The sequence below is a fragment of the Anolis sagrei genome, chromosome 2 (genome assembly GCF_037176765.1).
Source record: "Anolis sagrei isolate rAnoSag1 chromosome 2, rAnoSag1.mat, whole genome shotgun sequence".
Classification (NCBI taxonomy): domain Eukaryota; kingdom Metazoa; phylum Chordata; class Lepidosauria; order Squamata; family Dactyloidae; genus Anolis; species Anolis sagrei.
This window is the reverse complement of record NC_090022.1, coordinates 15808188-15828462: the sequence shown is the minus strand read 5'-3', so window position 1 is coordinate 15828462 and position 20275 is coordinate 15808188. Positions and strand designations below refer to the sequence as shown.

Sequence of the window (20275 nt, the reverse complement as noted above, 5' to 3'; positions counted from 1 at the left end):
TGGACCACATGTGGCATTCACAACCCCCATGACCAGGTTTGAGGGGAACTGACCTTGATTTATAGGAGTTGTACTTCACCTACATCCAGAGAGCATTGTGAAACCAATGATGGATCCGGACCAAACTTGCCACGGATGATGGGATGTGCAGTACCGTCACTCACTTCCAGACCACTCCGACCTCCACAAATGACGGATCAGGACTAAACTTGGCACACAGGACACCCCTGACCCATTGTATGTTCTGGTGAAGTTTGGAGGAGGACAGACCATGGAATATGGCATTTGCACTACCTTCGCTAACCTCTAGAGACCACTCCAACCTCCACGAATGATTATGACCACACTTGGTACACAGACTGCCCCTCCGTGACCCAATATGCGTCTTGGTGAAGTTTGGAGGAGGATGGGCTATGGAAGATAGGATTTGCAGTACCTTCACCCAATTTGGCTCCCACAGACCACTGCGATCCCCACACATGACAGACCTGGACCAAACTTGCCACACAGACTCTCCATGATGCAATTTTTGTCATGGTGAGGTTGGGGATGGATGGATGGATGCACCAGGAACGATGGGATTTGCAGTATATTCACTCACTTCCAGAAACCACTACAACCCCCACAAATGATGCACCTGGACCAAATTTGGCACATAGACTTCATATGACACACTTTATGTCCTGGTGAAGGTTAGGGGAGGATGGGCCACAGACAATAGGATTTGCAGCACCTTCACTCACTTCCACAGACCGCTGTGACCCCCACAGCCCATGAATGACATGCCTAGACCAAACTTGGGACACAAAACCCCCATGGCCAACAGAACATATTGGAGGGGTTTGGGGAACTGACCCACCTGCATGGGAATTGTAGTTCACCCTGCACCTAGAGTACTCTGAATCCCACCAATGTTGGATCTGGACCAAACATGGCACACAGAACCCTGGTGACCCACAGAACATACTGGAGGTGTTTGTGGGGCACTGACCAACCTGTGTGGGAGTTGTAGATCATCCTGCATATAGAGCATTCTGAACCCCCTCAAGAACAGTTCTGGACCAAACTTGGCACACAGACCCAACATGCCCAACTCTGAATATAGGCGGAGTTTGGGGGTCATTGCCCTTGGAATCGGGGAGCTGTACTTTACCTGCATCCAGAGAAACTGTGGTTCCCAGCAACAATGGACCGGGACCAAACTTGGCGCACAGAAGTCCCATGACCAACTGAACATACTGTGCGGGTTTGGGGGAATTGGCCTTGATTTTGGGAGTTGTAGTTCACCTGCATCCTGAGAACACTCAGCCCGGCTGACAATGGATCTGGACCACACTTGGCACACAAGCCCAAGATGACCAGTTACAAATACTGTTAGGATTTGGGGGTGACTACCCTTGGCATATGGGAGTTGTAGTTCACCTGTATCCAGAGAGCTCTGATCTCAGCCGATGACAGGGTTGGACTAAACTTGGCACACACACCCAACATGTCCGACTGGTTTAGGGAGGATTGACCCACGATTCAGGGAATTGCAGTTCACCCACATCATAAAAAACGAAACCACATTCTGGCTTTTCCAAAAGAAATAGGGTTATTAATTAACTACACGATATTACCTAACACCCCAAAACAAACAATGCCATTTTCATATAACCTGGGCATCTGAATAAAACAGGAGCCCCTGGCGGCGCAGTGGGTTAAACCCCTGTGCCGGCAGTGACAGCGGGCGCTGCCGGTAGCCCAGCCTTCACATTGGTATGAACTGCAGCAGGGAGTTCCGCAGTTCCTGGGCCGAACTTTGAGGCCAGCAGATGGAATGTGCCTCAGCCGCCTGCTCCAAGACCAGGAATGCCTGCAAACCTCAGCTAACTTTCCCCTTTCCTTACTTTGTATCATTCCCTAATAAACCACTTGAAACTTGAAACTTTTTATCTTTCCGCATGCTACTTTTGTATCCTTTCCTGGCTCAGCACTCCATGAACATTTCCACAAACCCTTTTCTGGGCTCCAGAGGGCCGTGAGCCCGCGGGGGGCGCCTCCAGGTGCCCCCCGGACCCCGAATCTGCGTTAAAACAAATCGCGGATACGGAAACCTCCATTACAGACCCCGCTATCCACCAAAAACACATAACATGGCGGATCGCCGCCGTTCCAATTTTGGTTTGCTCTTTGACTAATTTTAAGTCTATCTGCCATCTCCGTTTCTCTGTTTTGGGCTGCTCCTCCCGGGAAGAAATTAGTTTTGTTTTTAGAGCCTCTGTCTTGCAGAGAAACAGCTGATTGCCAGAGACCGGGACTCCCCGCTTCTCCGCGGCAGCCCTCACTCCACGTGGATCCAAGCCGCCTGGGACCTGCAGCAGCCGACTGTAGCGGCCCCGGGGAGGGGGCCAGATGGGTCCCGGGTCTTGGCTGAGAGATGCAGTTCTCCAAAGGACATTACCCCACTTTCCTCCATTTGCGGACTCCTTGCGGACCTTTCTGCCCTCACTGATTGACTTGATGCCCTATCATCATGGAGTTCCTCCACGAACTCAAAAGCCAAGCCGCTTGGGGGAGAGTGGCCCCCGCCTGTGTGTGCGTGCCCTTACTGGAAAGGATCATATCTCAAGAACTCTGCTGATAGCCTCTATCAATTGCTGTGGTTTTCTAATAAACTTTATTGGGATGGGACGGGGATCTTTCATATGAAATCTATGAGTTATAAGAGTCTATAAAGAATATATATATGAAATATATATGATATGTAATGAAATGAAATGAGATGTACCCTCACCCCCTTTCCTTGCCTTTCCCCTCTTGAACTTTACCCTATAAAAGAGTATGTGACCTGGGGATTACAGTTAAGGAAATCCAATTTCCTTGGAAGAAACTCCATTCATATTGACATTGCATGGACAAATACTGGCAAAATCTATGGCTTTGTTTTCAGAGTCAGACGAACAAAGCCAGAGATTTGTCAGCCAAAAAGCCCGGAAAAACAGACTGATTAAATCAATCATGGTGTTTGTGTACGCTCCCTTGTGACAAAGGACCCCTTTGCCCGCCAGGTTGAGATCCAGACACCACCCATAGCCACCCTTTTTGCCTATACACATCTTTTATCGGAACCCAGGAAATCCCTTGTTCTCCCTTCTGCCTCCCTGCCGTGCGAAGAACAAAAGGTGTTCAATCAGCTGGCGGACGCCTCCCAGGCATTCCGCCCCTCTGCGCTGTCAGAGTAAAGCCCGCCTCCTGGCCGCTGATTGGACAATCTCCGGAGGCGCTTCGAGGGCTCTGATTGGCCCCCTGGAGGCGACAGCGGCCGGCGATTGGAGGGAAGGCGGGACCAGCGGCCAAGCCTCCTCCCAGCTGTTCCGGAGCCGGCCAATCAGGACAGAGGGAACTGACAGGAGGCGGGCGGGAGATTCAAACCGGGATTTCTTTGTTTTGCCTGTATAAATATGCCTGAAATTCACTGTACTGCATGCTTACTTGAGGATTCATCCCTGTAACGCATCCTTTTCAGCTGAATCGCTAAATAAACGCCTCGGTCGCAGACTTCCTCTTCAGCCTCTGGTGAGATTGATTTTCAACGTTTTTGCGTCTTTTGGAATTGGCATCCGCTGGCCGCTCACCAAGGTCAGGACCCCATTAGCGGTCCGTAGGGACTCCCCTCACTGGGAGAACCCCCAAAAAGAGCTCGATATCAGCAGGACTGAAGACCGACAGGTCGCAGGTTCGAATCCGGGGAGAGGTGGATGAGCTCCCTCTATCAACTCCAGCTCCTCATGCGGGGACATGAGAGAAGCCTCCCACAAAGATGATAAAAACATCAAAATAATCCGGGCGTCCCCTGGGCAACGTCCTTGGAGACGGCCAATTCTCTCACACCAGAAGCGACTTGCAGTTTCTCAAGTCACTCCTGACACGACAAAAAAAAAAAACTTAATAAAACCATTTCTGATCCTGCCTTCATCCATGCATGTTTTTAGTGGATCAATTAGAGCTCAGACACGGTGGGAGATCCGAGATTTCAGACAAGAAGGACCATTGCATGATGAAACAAGTGATACTCCTGACCTTCGGAAAAAAGAGTGAAAACGTGGCTCTGGGATCAAGCCTTCAGAAAAGAACCATAGCGCATTTAGATTAGCTGGAATTATGTGCAATGACTACTGGAATGACATGGATTACGATTGCAGATTGTGTGGTTTTATACTGAGAGTAATGTTTTATAATGTTTTAATGTATTTAATTTTGATTTTAATTTTAATATATTTTAACTGTATATTGGTGTGAAGGCACTGAATTATTGCCTGTGCTGTAAGCCACCTTGAGTCTCCTCTGGGGTAGAGAAAGGCAGGATATAAATATAGGAAATAAATAAAAATAAAGAAATACTCAAACGTTACCAAAACAAGTATTTTATTATATACGGAGTAAATACACCAGCTGTCCAAGCTGCGTTCAGAAAACAGAGAGGCACAAGGGGTCCTATTGATACATATGTTGGATAACAGAGTGCAGAAGAGTATTTCAGAGGAAAATCAATCTGTGCTTTATCATTTATAGCAAAGCGTTTGACGATGCAGATCATGAAAAACAATGGATTGTTTATAAAGAAATGGGAGCACCACAACATTTGAGTTTCCTAATGTGTAACTTCTACACAGAACAAGGGCCACTAAGAGGACAGAAGAAGGAAATACATTGCTTCCAGTTGACAAGGGGATGAGACAAGGCTTATCACCTGTTTTGTTTAATTTATCAGCCAAATCCTGCCTATATCCCTGGGAAACGCCAGGAAATGCAAGAGCAAATAGACTTACAACTGCCATGAGGAGTGGCTTCATCATTCACACTCCAGCCTCCCAGTCAGGTTTTGACACAGATGTAAAGAGAGAGCAGAGAGGCTTCAGAAAGAGAGCAAAGAACAACCCACAGCCCCATATCTGTGGAAATAAAGCTTGGCTGGTGGGAATCTTTGGATGTTGCTCTCCATCCTTAGGGAAAGAGCTCCAGTTGGGTTTTTCCATATACATAAAAGAGCGGGAGGAGGGTCTCTCCTGAGAAAGAGGCTGGAGGGTATTCCAAGATCAGGGCTGCTGAGTCTGCGTTGTAAAAGGCCACCCGACCCCCTTCATAGTTCAGAGTCACTCGGACCCTCTTGGGCTCCTCTCCCAGAGTCAGAAATGAGGGCTCACTTCCTAACTTTCCCACTTCCCAGACCCCCCCATCACTGCCATAGGGAAAGATGAACTTTCTCTGCACAGACTTTCTGGCAACTCCCACAAGCCATTCTTCCTCATTCTTCACAAGGACTTCAAAAAAATGCCTGCCCCCAGTAAATTCCTCCTGGCCCAGCACAAAAGGATAAAGATTGAATCTCTCAGGATTGTCAGGAAGATCTTGCCATTTCTCTCCCCATGTCACACGCCTGCGATCTTCAGAGAGGATGAGCCAAGAGTTGGCTGTGTCTGGATCCAGAGTCACATGTGCTGTTGGTGGCGGAAACAGATCAGGGGTGAAGTGAAAAAGAAGGAAAGGAAGGAAGGAAGGAAGGAAGGAAGGAAGGAAGGAAGGAAAGAAGGAAGGAAGGAAAGGTAAACGCATGGAAGATTAGCTTTCATTTCTGATTCTTAAAAAATGACAGGGAAATATTCCCTCACCCTCTCAAATCTTGATTGGTTCTATATTATGTTACTCTTCTTCCTACGGCCAACACTTGAGCATGGAGTGATGGAACTATGACTCTAGGGACCCGGGTTCGATTCCCCGTCCGTCATGGAAACTCACAGGGTAACCTTGTGTAACCTTGTGCCAATCCCACACTCTCCACCCCAGGAAACCCTATGACAGGATCGTCTCGGTTTACCAGAAGTCGGAAAGAATTTAAAGGCAGGCTAATCACCTGGCTTTATGCCAATATCACATTCCCACCTATTTCACATTGGGAAGGAGACCCATTCTTTATCTAGGGGTGCATAATAAAATAAGCTTGAAGCAAAGAGCCATAAAAAGTCAGTGTTCGGGTTATTTTGACACTTTTTGGGGAATTTTATACAGAATCCAGACACATGCCATTTGTTCAGAGCTTTAAAAATCTTCTCAGACAGGGGAACCACACTCCACTCTCTCGGCCTCAATGCAACCTTCTGTGAAAAAATCTGTTTGTTTACCTTTTTCCTGCTGAAGCCCAGACTCCAGAGAGGCTGGAGAGAGAGAGAGAGAGAGAGAGAGAGAGAAAGAGTGAGGCTTCGCACAACATGGTGACTCTCAGAAACCCAGGGATAACCAACACAGGAAGGCTGACATCCTGCACCCAAGAGATATAGTGTGATTTACCCGCGGAGAGTTACATCTCATTGATCAAAATGTTATCTCTGGGAGTCTCCAAGTCCTCCAGAGTGACTCAATTGTAATGTCATGCTGGTGGAACAGAGATCCCTATAGAGAACACCTCTCGAAGAATCTCCAAGTGCAACTTCTTTCAGATGGTCAACTTCTCACTGGGCAACCTAGGTCCCTTCTACACTGCCATATAAATCCTGATTATCTGCTTTGAATTGGATTATATGGCAGTGTATACTCATATATTCCAGTTCAAAGCAGATAATTATTTCGGGCCTTAAGATCAGCCAGGGAGGCCCTCCTCTCGATCCCACTTCCCTCACAAGTGAGATTTGAGGGGACGAGGGAGAGGCCTTCTCGGTAGTGGCCCCCAACTCTTGCCTATTTCCTTGGTCCTATTTCTATTCGTTCTATTAGTTTGAGGTTTCAGCATACCCAAAGGAACTGCATCTTTGTAAGGGCAAGGCTGGGAACCCATTAAGTGAGTTAAAAACCTGGCTATTCCAGCCGGCTTCTGATAATGGTTAAGGGCATTAACCCACCTTAGTGGACAGCACTTGAATGACTGTTAGAACTATATCTCACAATGCTGGATATCCTGATCATAGGAACTAGCTGGTTTTAAACGGCATGTATATTTCTACTGTTTTTAGAAGGCAAAATTTGTTTTACTAATGTTTATACTATTGTGTTTTTGTTGCATTACGTGATATGTGATGAGTGTCAGTGCTATATTATTTATTGTATCTGTTTATTGTTGAAATCCCAGAGTCCCCTCGGGGAGAGGGGTGGGATACGAATACAGCTTATCGAGATCTATATGCTGGATTTCGCATCACAAAATCACAAGTCGAACACTTCCCACGCGTCTAGGACAGTGTGATGTATTTCCAAATGATGTGCACAGATCCAAGTAAGGTGGCCTTTTGCAGTTGACAGACCGTGATTTTGTCAATGTTTATTGTTTCCAAATGCCGTTGTTGTTGTTGTTGTTGTTATCTGTTTTGATAATATGGATTTTATATGGCAGTGTATCGCGATGGTTGTTTTGACAATGGCAACATGGGTGGGAGGAAATACAGGAAAACAGGGGGAAACTCCAAGCCCCAAGCCTGCTTTGAGTCTCCTTCAGGGGAGATAAAGCGGGAGATAATAATAATAATAATAATAATAATAATAATAATAACAGCAACAACAACAACAACAATGGGTGCCATGCCAAAAGATCTCAGCCGGCATTTGGAAACAATAAACATTGACAAAATAACGATCTGTCAACTGCAAAAGGCCACCTGACTTGGCTCTGCGCGCATCATTCAAAAATACATCACAGAGTCCTAGACGCTTGGGAAGTGTTCGACTTGTGATCTTGTGATACGAAATCCAGCATAGAGATCTCGTTTGCTGTGACATACTGTGTTTTTGTGTCAATACAATAATAATAATCTTCCCTCGCCTGGATAATGAAACAGTACCGAACAAATTAATACAGAAAATAATACAATTTTGTTTCACATTTGAAATTGTTTCAATTGGCATTCCAATAGTGGCTCTAAGTTTCCAAATGCTTTGGAAGTTTTCTCCCCTTTCAGACCAATGTCACATTTCATGAAAATCCTTGCAGACATTCTCCCTTACCTCTGAATTGCTTCATGACACCCTCCAGAAAGGGATTGATATCACAGAAGTCCCAGATCTTCCACTTCAGGGCAGGAGGAAAGGCTGCAGAAGTCTCAAATTCCTCCTTGTTCTTATACCTGGAGGAGAAAGAACAAGATCAGAGGATGCACAAACAGAATGAATGCAGGTTGACACCTCTTTAACTCCCCCATGGCTCAGTGCTATGCAATCATTTACGGGGCCTTCTCTGCCAAAGACCACTGCTGCCTGGATTCCAGAGCATTGAGCCATGGCAGTTCAAGGCAACTTCAAACTATGAACTTCAAATTTACCTTCTCTTGGCACTGCATTTGAATCCTTGCATTGTGTATTTTAAGATATGTGTTTTGTGATGTTGTATTGTCATTGTGCAGGTACAGCTATACCAGGAGCTCCAATTTTGTTTGCTTTGCATTGAATGTTTGTTATAGTCCTAAGTTTCAGGGACTCTGCAGATAAGTGGGTTCTTTTGGCTGCAATCATAGGACAAACCACCTGTCAATTATAGTTAGGTTCCCTGGTCCCACCCCTTTTTGGGTTTTTGGAGGGAATAGGAGCCTTTTTGGGTTCAGTCCACACAGAGAAGCCTTTCATGCAGGACATAATACTAAGAGCTCCTGTAGAAAGCTTCGTCTTCTACGGCTTGGCCAGGGAGATATACAACCCACAGCTTGGCCGAGGTTATACAGCCCTACAGTTCCTTTGCTGAAGGACTTCAGTCAGCCATCATGGAAACCTGAGTTCTTTTCCCCCTGGAAGTCTACAAAGCTGTGCTTGGTAAGGGTCACTCGCAGAAGCCAGAAGCGTTTGGTACCGGGTGCAGGGGCTCCACGCCAACAGAGGCAAAGAAAGACTGCCCAGATTAGAAGTTAAGGATTTCCCCATTAGTTACAGTTATGAAGATAGTGCCTGTTCCCTGTGGACAAGATTGAGAGAGAGCCAATAGTGTTAAGAAAGCATTAAAGTACCTGTTTGTTTTCATTAATAAAGAACTTTGTGGAACCTTTAAGCAATCTAAAGACTCTGTTTTAAGGAAATCCAAAGGCCTTTAATCTGAGGCAGCCCTGGCATCCCGTTGGGCACACAGAATTTATGTTCTGTCTACAGTCTTATGCACAGGTCCAGCGTGCGACAGCACAGTCATGTACACATTTTATGGTATGTATTCATGGTGGTGTCCTTTGGCTGGATTGCGTTCTGCCTCAAGTTGTGAGGAGAGGTGGATAACAAATTAAAGTTGTTGTCATCAAATTGCACTAATTCTAGAGTGTAGATGCTCCACAGAATCATAGAGTTGAAGGGGTCTCATTGGTCATCCAGTCCAATTCTGCCTGTGAACACCAGCCAAACACAGACTCCTGCAATGCGCTGCTGCTTTTGAGAGTCATGTGTTTCAGGTGGAAATCTAAAGTTTAGTGGGAGGAGGAGAGGAAACTAACTTACCCCTGTAAGGCGCTTCTGATATCCTGTAAATGAAGGAAAGAAAAAACTCAGCAGAGGCATTTGCATGGAGACCACTCTCATATATCCGAAGCAACAGAGTATCCACCTCATAGAAATCATTGAAGACAACCCAGGAAGGCAAAGCAACCTTTCCTCCACAAACTAAGGAGGAGACGGGTAGATCTATGTAACCACTGGCACTATTTTGCAAATGGCATTTGGGTTGAGCCACCAAATGCAAGGCCCAGAGTATTAGGAATCTGGATCTCTTCAGTCCAACCAGATGAAATGCAAAAATACACAATCAGAGCACTCTCACCAGACGGCCATCCGCCTTCTATTTAAAAACCTCCAGAGAAGGAGACTTAGCCACATTTTGAGTTGTAGAAACAGAATGGTAACAATGTATTGTCGAAGGCTTTCATGGCCGGAATCACTCAGTTCTTGTGGGTTTTTTCGGGCTATATGGCCATGTTCTAGAGGCATTTCTCCTGACGTTTCGCCTGCATCTATGGCAGGCATCCTCAGAGGGTGAGGTCTGGAGCTGGGAAAAAAGGAGGTTTATATATCTGTGGAAAGACCAGGGTGAGACAAAAGGCTTTTGTAAGATGGGCTAGGTGTGAATCTTTTCAATTGACCACCTTGATTAGCATACAATGGGCTGACTGTGCCTGGAGCAAACTCTTAATGAAAGGTGATTAGATGTCCCTGCCTGTTTTTCTCTCTGTTGTTTTAATTTTAGAGTTTTTTAAAACTGGTAGCCAAATTTTGTTCATTTTCATGGTTTCTTCCTTTCTGTTGAAATTGTCCACATGTTTGTGGATTTCAATGGCTTCTCTGTGTAGTCTGACATGGTGGTTGTGAGAGTGGTCCAGCATTTTTGTGTTCTCAAATAAAATGCTGTGTCCACGTTGGTTCATCAGGTGCTCTGCTATGGCTGATTTCTCTGGTTGGAGTAGTCTGCAGTGCCTTTCATGTTCCTGGATTCTGGTTTGGGCGATGCTGCGTTTGGTGGTCCCTATGTAGACTTGTCCACAGCTGCATGGTACACGGTAGACTCCTGCAGAGGTGAGAGGATCCCTCTTGTCCTTTGCTGAACGTAGCATTTGTTGAATTTTCTTGGTGGGTTTGTAGATAGTTTGTATGTTGTGTTTCCTCATCAGCTTCCCTATGCGGTCAGTGGTTCCCTTGATGTATGGCAGGAACACTTTTCCTCTGGGTGGATCTCATCTTTACTCTTCATTAAGAGTTTGCTCCAGGCACAGTCAGCCCATTGTATGCTAATCAAGGTGGTCAATTGAAAAGATTCACACCTAGCCCATCTTACAAAAGCCTTTTGTCTCACCCTGGTCTTTCCACAGATATATAAACCCCCTTTTTTCCCAGCTCCAGACCTCACCCTCTGAGGATGCCTGCCATAGATGCAGGCGAAACGTCAGGAGAAATGCCTCTAGAACATGGCCATATAGCCCGAAAAAACCCACAAGAACTGAGAGAATGGTAACATATTGGAGCTGGCAGTTCGATTGTGCAAAGTCTTGCAACAGTGAAGAAGTTAGGAAAAAATGGAAAGAGAGAAAGAGCTGGATGTGTTTTGTTAATTAAAAAAAACATGATTTCATATATCTATGAGGGTGTGTGTGTGTGTGTCTTTTTTTGATAACACATGTCCAAGACATAACAAAATGAAGCATGTGCATGAACTGATTCTGTTGGATAGACGAGTGACAATGGACTATACGGGAAATCATTTGCAAATCAGCCAGGGCTCTGCCAATGCAATAATCAAAACTCACTTGGATCCCAAAAACTCACTTGGGTTTCAAAAATTTTGTGGAAGACGGGTGTTAAAATGACTCACAGAAGAGCACAAGCGGAAGGGTTTGGACATCTGAAAACAAAATGTGAACTGATACTGTAAGGAAGGTGAAAATTTCATAAAAATGATAATTATTGGTCACAAGACATGGATTCATATAACCCTGAGAGTAAATGGCAGAGTGGGGAATGAAACATCCTCAGTCACCAACCAATTAAAAAAAATCGAAAACAAACCATCAGCTGGAAAAGTGATGCCTATGCTTTTCTGAGATTCTCAATGGCCAGTACTGGAATATTATCAGGAAGATGGTCCAGTAATTTACAGGGCTCACTACACTGAAAAACGGAGGCCTTCCATTCAGACAAAATGGAGAGGACTGGTATCCGAGGGCACTGTGTTGTTGCAGGGCAATGCATGTCTGCACACTTTGTTTTGAAGTGTGAAAGCATCCTCCCTATAGTCCTGATCTTGCCCATTGGACTATCACCTATTTGGATCCCTGAAAGAAACCCTATGAGGTCGAAGGTTCATATCTGATGAAGTGTAGACAGCGGTGAAGACAGCAGTCTATTCATTTAAAATAAGGGAATACAAAAGCTTGTTGACATATGTACAAACGGTATTGGAACACAGGGAGATTATGTCCAAAATGTTGTATTTGTCTTTTCTGAAAATGAATTAAAATAAATTTTGCAGCCAGACTGCATATAATTTTTGACATGCTTTGTGTGATCGATTGATCTGATGGGTTGCCAAAGGCTTTCATGGCTGGAATCACTGGGTGTCTGTACAATTTTGAGCTGTATGGCCATATTCCAGAAGCATTCTCTCCTGACATTTTGCCTGGATCTATTGCAGGCATCCTCAGAGGTTGTGAGGTCTCACATACAGCCCAAAAAACTTACAGCAACCCAGATTTATCTGATCTCTTAGAGATAGAACCCAAACTAGTGTTGTTGTTGTTTACTCGTTCAGTCGCTTCTGACTCTGTGACCTCATGGACCAGCCCACGCTAGAGCTCCCTGTCGGCTGCGGTTAGTGTTAAATTCATTTATGTTACTTCTTTACCTTATAAACATAGCACAAAGCTAATGTCATACAACAGTTTGTGCACACAACCATGAGAAAACCGAAGTGTCACTGTCTCAGCCCTTACCTGGAGGAGTTCACTTGCCGGCTGCTGATGCTTCTCCTCTGTCTTTTGGATGAGTTTCGAGAGAGAGGAGAGTTCTTTAGAGAGTTTGGAAAGATGTGTTTCCAATATGGCTGAAATCTCCTTCTCCACCTCTTCCATTTTTGCCAGCAGATTCCTCTCTTGTTCTTCTAGAAACTGGTGCATGAGCCTGAATGCAGCCACAGTCTTCTCCTTCTCTCTCTGGGTTTTCTTCTAGAATAAAGAGAAGGAGAAACAGGAGTGAGAGGCAGAAAGAGGGTCTTTGGAGTGAATTATCTGGGTTCCTTTGGAGTGGGGTTTACACCTCTTCACATAGAAAATGTCAGTGAAGGTACTTCGTGAAGACCTCCAAGGGCCTGACACTGGAATGAGTTTGGGTCAATATTTTCTGTAGGCCATTAAGTATCTTACAATGGGAGATATTTTTCACAAAAGGAATTCTGTTTATCCATATTCACATTCAAGGCTACAATAACAAAGATATTTTTTTCTTCTACCCAGCCACCATCTCCCTAAAGGGACTCGGGGTAGTTGGCATATGGGACAGAATGTCCACAAGACGTAAAAGCAAAACAATTCATCACCACAAAAACACAATAAAATAAAATATGGTAAAATGTAACAATCCAGATAAAACACAATTAAATAGAGCATAACAATACAAAGCAGCAGCATTGAAAACTCCATCAAAACAATACTCCACAAAAACCAATAACCAAAAGTACTAAAATGGGTGTGAACAGGCTAGAAAAGGGAGCGAGCATGGGGTAGTCAGTGCAAAGCAGCGTACCACAGGGCCCGAGAGTTGGATGAAGTGCAGAGATCAGAGGACTATCTGGCGAACTAGGGACTGGGCATAAGTAACTAGGGACTAGGCATTCTCAAATGCTTGCTGAAATATCCAGATTTCAAATCCCTGTGGAAGGAGGAGAGTGTGGGGGCTTGCCCGATCTCTCTGGGGAGAGTGTTCCGACTGGGGGGGGGGGGCACCACCAAGAAGGCTCTCTCCCTCGTCCTCACCAGCCATGCTTTCGACAGTGGTGGGACCGAGAGGAGGGCCTCCCTGGCAGATCTTAGAGCCTGTGCCTGTTAATAGGGGGAGATGCGGTCACAAAGATAGGCGGGCCCCAAACCGTTTAGGGCTTGGTAGGTCATAAACTGTAATAATAAATAATAATAAACCTTTATTTATACCCCGCTAACATCTCCTGAAGGACTCGGTGCGGCTTACAAGAGGCCGAGGCCCAACACATCAATAAAACAACAGCATAACAAATACAACAATAAATCTATACATATAATAAAAGTCAAAGTTTGTATGCGGCGGACAAAAGTGTGGCGGTGTGGCGGGAGGAGTATGTGCCAGCGTTCTGATTGGCTGCCGCTGTGGTGCTATTTGCATATGGTCTCTGATTGGCCAGTTTCAATAGGAGCCCCTTGTGGAGAAAAGAGTTCATGACAGAAACGGGGACATGAGAAGGAAATTTGCATATGGTCTCTGATTGGCCAGCCTCAATTTCAAGATTCCGAGATGACAAAGACAGGAAAGGAAAAGGCCTGGGGCTGGGTCAGAAAACTACCAATACAGACCAAACTTGGCACACAGAGCCCGCAAGACCCACTCTACATCCTACTGCAGTTTGGAGGAGGGTGAACCATGGATGATGGGACTTGCCGTACCATCACTCACTTTATGAGACCGCTGTTGACCTCATCCAATGACTGATCAGGACCAAACTTGGCACATAGACCTCTCATGACCCACTTTACACCCTGGTGTGGTTTGGCCAGGAATGGACCATGGATTATGGGACTTGCAGTACCTTTGTTCAATTCCTGAGACCACTGCAACCCCTATCCAATTACCGACAAAGACCAAACTTGGCACACTGAGTCACCATGACACACTCTACATCCTGGTGCAGTTTGGAGGAGGATGCACCATGGACGATGGGACTTGCAATACCTGCACTCCCTTCCTAAGACCATTACAACTGCCAACAATGATGGATCAGGACCACAATTCACACTGAGAGCCCACATGACCCTCGCCAATGACTGATCAAGACTAAACTTGGCACACAGAGTCCCCATGACCCACTCTACATCATGGTGCACTTTCGAGGAGGACAGACCCTGGATGATGGGACTTCAAGTACCTCCACTTCCTTCCCAAGACTGCTGTAACCCTCATCTAATGTCCGATCAAGACCAAACTTGGAACACAGAGCCCCCATGACCCACTCTACATCCCGATGCTGTTTGGAGGAGGACGGACGATGGATGATGGGACTTCCAGTACCTTCACTCACTTCCTGAAACCACAGCCACACTTATCCAAATATCAAGAAAGACCAAACTTGGCACAGAGAGTTCCCTTGGTCAACTCAACATTCTGGTGAGGTTTGGGGGAGAACAGACTATGGAGCATGGGGCTTGCAGTACCTTCACTAACTTCCTGAGACCACTGCAAGCCATATACATAACGGATAATGACCAACCTTGATACACAATTCCTTTCTCAAATAACCCGGGCAGCGCCGGGTCCCCAAGCTAGTAAACTCATAAAAACAAAACAATTAACATTAGAAGACTAGCAGTAAACATTAAACAATAACACCACGATGCATTTAAAACTAAGACCGGGCCAAATGTAATGATTAAAATTTTTAAAATGCTGGACATGACAGGTGAAATTGATAGGTTTTTGGAGATAGGTGTGATGTGCAGACAATCTTAAGTCTCTAGTAAAAGTGCAATTGGGACATGATGCTAGGAGTTTCCTAATCTGGGAAGGCACACCGAAACAACCACATCTTCAAGCTCTTCCTAAAGACTGCCAACGTTGGGGCTTGTCTGATGTCCTTGGGGAGAGAATTCCAGAGTCGGGGACCACCACGGAGAAGGCCCTGTCTCTCGTCCCCACCAATCGCGCTTGCGACACAGGTGGGATCGTGAGCAGGGCCTCTCCAGATGATCGGAGAGATTTTGTGGTTTCATATACGGAGATGTGGTCACGCAGGTAAGCGGGTCCCAAACCGTTTAGGGCTTTGTAGGTAAGGACCTGCACCTTGAATTGGGACCGGAAAATGAACAGCAGCCAATGGAGCTCCTTAAACAGGAGGGTTTACCTCTCCCTGTAAGGAGCACCAGTTAACAACCTGGCCGCCGCCCGTTGGACCAGTTGGAATTTCTGGGCCGTTTTCAAGGGCAGCCCCACGTAGAGCGCATTACAGTAGTCCAATCTGGAGGTGACTAAGGCATGGACCACCCTGGCCAGATCCACCATCATGAGGTACGGTCGCAGTTGGCGCCGATGTCTGAGCTTCAAGCTTAAGTGATGATTCCAAGAGGACTCCCAAACTGCGGACCTGTAACTTCAGGGGGAGTGTAACCCCGTCCAGCACAGGTTGCCACCCTATACCCCGATCCGGTTTACGATTGACCAGAAGGACCTCTGTTTGTACTTTGAACTGGCAACGGAACCTGATTGGCAGCCAGTGGAGCTGCTTTAATAGAGGTGTTCTTTACTCCCTATAATTAGCTCCAGTTAGAAGCCTGGCTGCTGACCTTTGCACCAGTTGCAATTTATGAGCTGTCTTCAAAGGCAGCCCCACCTAGAGTGCGTTACAATGATCCAATCTAGATTTAATCAAGGTATGGACCACTGTGTGGTCCAAAAGTCAATGCACATCACAGATTTCCCCACCTCCTAGCCACCGCTGACACCTGAGCACCAAGCGTCAATGCTGAATCCAGGAGGACCACCGGACTGCGGACCCCATTGAGCACAAGTTGCCACACTATACTGATCGGCCTCGCAGCTGACCAGGAGGACTTCTGTCTTGTCTGGATTATATTCAGCTTGTTAGCCCCCATCCAGTCCATCACGGCTGCCAGGCACTGGTCCAGGATCTGGGGGCTTCATTGGAATTTGGTGGAAAGGAGTAATAGAGTTGAGTGTCTTCTGCGTACTGCTGGCACCGAACTTCCAAACTTTTGTGTGAAGCCAGGAAATTAGGCCATGCCTTACATCTGACCTGTGTATATTTGAAACAAGGACAAGGGCTGCCAGCAAAATGGGAGCAATGAAGGGGAGGAGCCAGCGTGAAGAATAGGAGGTGTGAGGGAAATATACTGGCAGTTGGAATTTTGTTGCATTCCCTATTGCATGCTTTTGAATTAAAGCCTTCCAGCTTTGTTTGTGAGGTAAATCTTTCACCAGAAAGCTACAGATCCAGACATGGGTATTAGAATGGAACCTTGCAGGACCCCACAGGTCAAAGGCCAGAGGTCCAAGCAGGTGTCCCCCAGCTTCACCAACTGGGTGCGATCCTCCAAGAAGGAGTGGAACCACTGCAAAGTAATGCCCCCAAGACCCATTCCGGAGAGCCATTCCAGAAGGATACCATGGTTGATGGGATTAAAGGCCACTGAGATATCCAAGAGAACCAACAAGGACACACTCCCCCTGTCTAGCTGTCTTTGGAGGTCATTCATCAAGTAGCAATACCACTTACGAGCAAATCTTGGCTTTCTTGTGCTGTGTCTGCTTTGTAGGCCAGAATTTTCTCTCTCTCCTTCTTCAGAGTCTCCAGAAAATTCCAAATCTGATCCTGAAGAGGAAAAGAAAGCTCTTGGTCACTGCTTTTCTTCAAGCTTTAGAATGGTTTCAAAGACCATACCATCAACCATACCACATTTATTGCATTTTATGGGAGCTTTGGATAATGTTGACCTCTACAGGAAACCCACTCTTCTTATGTTACTACTGCTTCCACAATTTTCTTTACTCATAAGAAGTCCCTCCAAATGAAGATGCACATGATGGATGCTATCACAAGAGGCAGGCAAACTCTTGCATCCCTATTGCATGATGCCATGCTCATCCTGCGGCTGTCTTGGCCCCTCCCCATGATTTCCCATCCCTAGTTATTGTCAGTGAAAACCTACCTGTAGCTCACACTCCCACAGTGGTCCTGTCACTTACTTTGATGCGATGGGTCCCTTCCTCTTCTGCTAGCACGATGGCAGCAAGATCACATCAGGGCTCAAAGTTATGGAATTTTGGATTTGTGGTTTGGTAAAGTATTGGCACACTTTGGCAAAAATGCAAAAGACCTTGTACAACTGCAACTACCGTGGTTTGTAGCATTGAGCCATGGCAGTTAAAGTGGAATTGAACTGTATTAATTCTATAATGTAGATGCATCCTTGATCCCTGAAAACTTCTGGGTCTCGGCAAATACTGAACTGCCACCCACAGACATGTATTGTGGGGTGGAGATGCACCACAACACTTTGTTAGGGGGCCCTATTTTACCCCTCCTACCTTGTACTCCTTTGATGCTTCATCCAGAGGGATCACTTTGTGGTTTTCATGCTCCTTTGACTTGTCACACACCACACAGATGAGGTCTTCATGGTCCTTGCAGAAGAGCTTCAGGGGCTCCTGGTGCCTCTGGCAGACTCTGCCCTTCTCTTCTGTCTTCTGGCTCCCCAGTTCCCTGGCAATCTCCACCAGGTTCGCCAGTTGCCAATTCCGCTTGCTGTCTTCTTTCTGCACTTCCTTCCTGCATTGTGGACAGGAGGCCTCTTTACCTTCCCAGCATTGATCCAGACAGGATTGGCAGAAATTGTGCCCACAGGAGATGGTCACAGGTTCCTTGAAATACTCCAAGCAGATGGGACAGGTCAGTTCCCCACAGAGCTTCTTCACAGGGTCTCCAGAGGCCATGACTGCAAATGCTGCTCCTCTGACAAAAATAACAGCCTTACTTTCGTTTCTCAGACTTTCTCTTTCTGGAAAGCAGCTGAGGACTTTGCCTCTGCCCAACCTCTGGTGCTGCAACCTCTGAGCTCTCCCAATGCCTCAGCCTTCAGGAACCTGGACACGAGACACTTCCCCTTCCTCTGTCTTCCTTGACAATATGCAAGCTGTTCTCTATGGACAGAACTCCCTTGCTTTAAAATGCTTCTCTTCCTACTGGTGTATTTCCAAGCACAATTCATTCAAAGGGCTGGTCGCAACCTATACAGGCTGCTCTGAGTCCCCCTTGTAGGTCCTTCTCACCCTGCAGGGGACTCAGGGTGGATTACAATGTTCACATACATGGCAAACATTCAGTGCCATAGACACACAACACATATAGACAGACAGTCAGAGGCTATTTAACATTCCAACTTCTGGCTTCCAGGGGAGCTGTCACTTCACCGTCCATCTGCAAAACTGATGAAGTACTTTCTGCATTTCCCGCATGCTTTCACTAAAGATTTTTTAGGGGCTCGTAAATTTGTTAAATTAGCCTCCCCACACAGGTGGTACCTAAATTTCCGACTTTACAGATGCAACTGACTTTCGGGTTAGTTATCAAAACTCAGGCATCCCATCTTCTATCCTGTAAGTGCAGGTCATGCCAGAGTGAAGCAGATTTTAAAGTTTCAAGAGCTACAAGTACAGTCAAACCTGCCTCCCTGCAGGAACGATATCTATGGGTTGTTGTATCAAAAATGGTTTCTTTTAATGGTTTCCTGAATTATCCATGATTTTGGTAATCGCTGTCCATTCTGGAATGTATTCTTCTTGAAAGCAGGAGTCAAAGGCCCCATCTACACTGATCATTTAATGCAGGTTCAAAGCTGTATTGAATAAAGTGAGTTTGCTGCACATTTGTGGCTTTTTCTGCATGTTTTGTGAAAGTTTGTTGTCTAGCTATCGCAGTTTGAAGCTAGCTTTGAGTTTTCATGGGAGTTTGTGGTCTGGCCGCCACAGTTTGAAGCTAGCTACAACCTGCATTAAATGGTCAGTGTAGATGGGGGCTTGTTGTATTTCAAACTGTGCACATGCGAAATAAAGCTTTGCTGTAAAACTATGTTTTTATGCAGTATTGATATGAAGCCAAAATCAGCACTCAGCAAGACTGCATCTACACTGTAGAATTAGTGCACTTTAATTGCCACTGTTCAATACTCTGGAGTTCTGTCATGTGTACTTTGGTAAGCTACCAACACTCTTTTAGAGAGGCTAAAATTACAACTCCCACGATCCCACAGCATTGATCCATGGCGGTGAAAGTATGTTACAAGAAAATTTGGAGACTGGCCCAAGTCTAAACACAAAATTTATTTATAATCCATATACACCTTATACGCATAGCCTGAAGGTAATTTCATATGCAACATTTTAAATAATGTTGTGTCTGAAACAAAGTTGGTTTACACTGAACCCTCCAAAAGCAAAGATGTCACTGTCTCAGTCACCTTTGTAGACAATTTTGAATTTTGGAGTATTTCGTATTTCCTAGTAAGAGGCGCTCAATGCAGGCCTCTCCATGCCCATGATTCCTAGCACTGGATGTGTGTGTGATTTGAAAGTGTTCTGGAAGAAGCAAAGACCACTAGCATTGAAGCGATGGTCCTCCGCCATCAACTCCGCTGGACCGGCCACATTGTCCAGAGGACCGAACACCATCTCCCAAAGCAGTTGCTCTACTCTGAACTCAAGAATGGAAAACGGAATGTTGGTGGACAGGAAAAGAGATTTAAAGATGGGCTCAAAGCCAACTTTAAAATCTCTGGCATAGACACTGAGAACTGGGAAGCCCTGGCCCTTGACTACTCCAGCTGGAGGTCAGCTGTGACAAGCAGTGCTGCAGAATTTGAAGAGGCACGAATGGAGGGCGAAAGGGAGAAGTGTGCCAAGAGGAAGGTGCGTCAAGCCAACCCCGACCGAGGCCGCCTTCCACCTGGAAACCAATGCCCTGACTGCGGAAGAAGATGCAGAGCAAAAATAAGGCTCCACAGCCACATACGGACCCACAAGAATACTGGGAGACAATCCTCCT

General features: G+C 45.9%; 2 protein-coding genes across 2 annotated transcripts in view; both read right to left on the bottom strand.

Moving 5' to 3' along the window:
- LOC137096299 (zinc finger protein RFP-like) overlaps nt 1-18184 on the bottom strand; it is a 31547-nt gene extending 13363 nt beyond the window's left edge. The window contains exon 1 of the mRNA XM_067465407.1: nt 17764-18184. Coding sequence (XP_067321508.1) covers nt 17764-18168 — 405 coding nt within the window. The 5' untranslated portion in view covers nt 18169-18184. The remainder of the gene's footprint in view (nt 1-17763) is intronic.
- LOC137096321 (E3 ubiquitin-protein ligase TRIM11-like) lies at nt 4987-5669 on the bottom strand. Its single transcript, XM_067465470.1, has one exon. The coding sequence runs from the start codon at nt 5593-5595 to the stop codon at nt 4987-4989; it is 609 nt and encodes a 202-aa protein (XP_067321571.1). The 5' UTR covers nt 5596-5669.
- Nucleotides 18185-20275: the final 2091 nt, after the last annotated feature.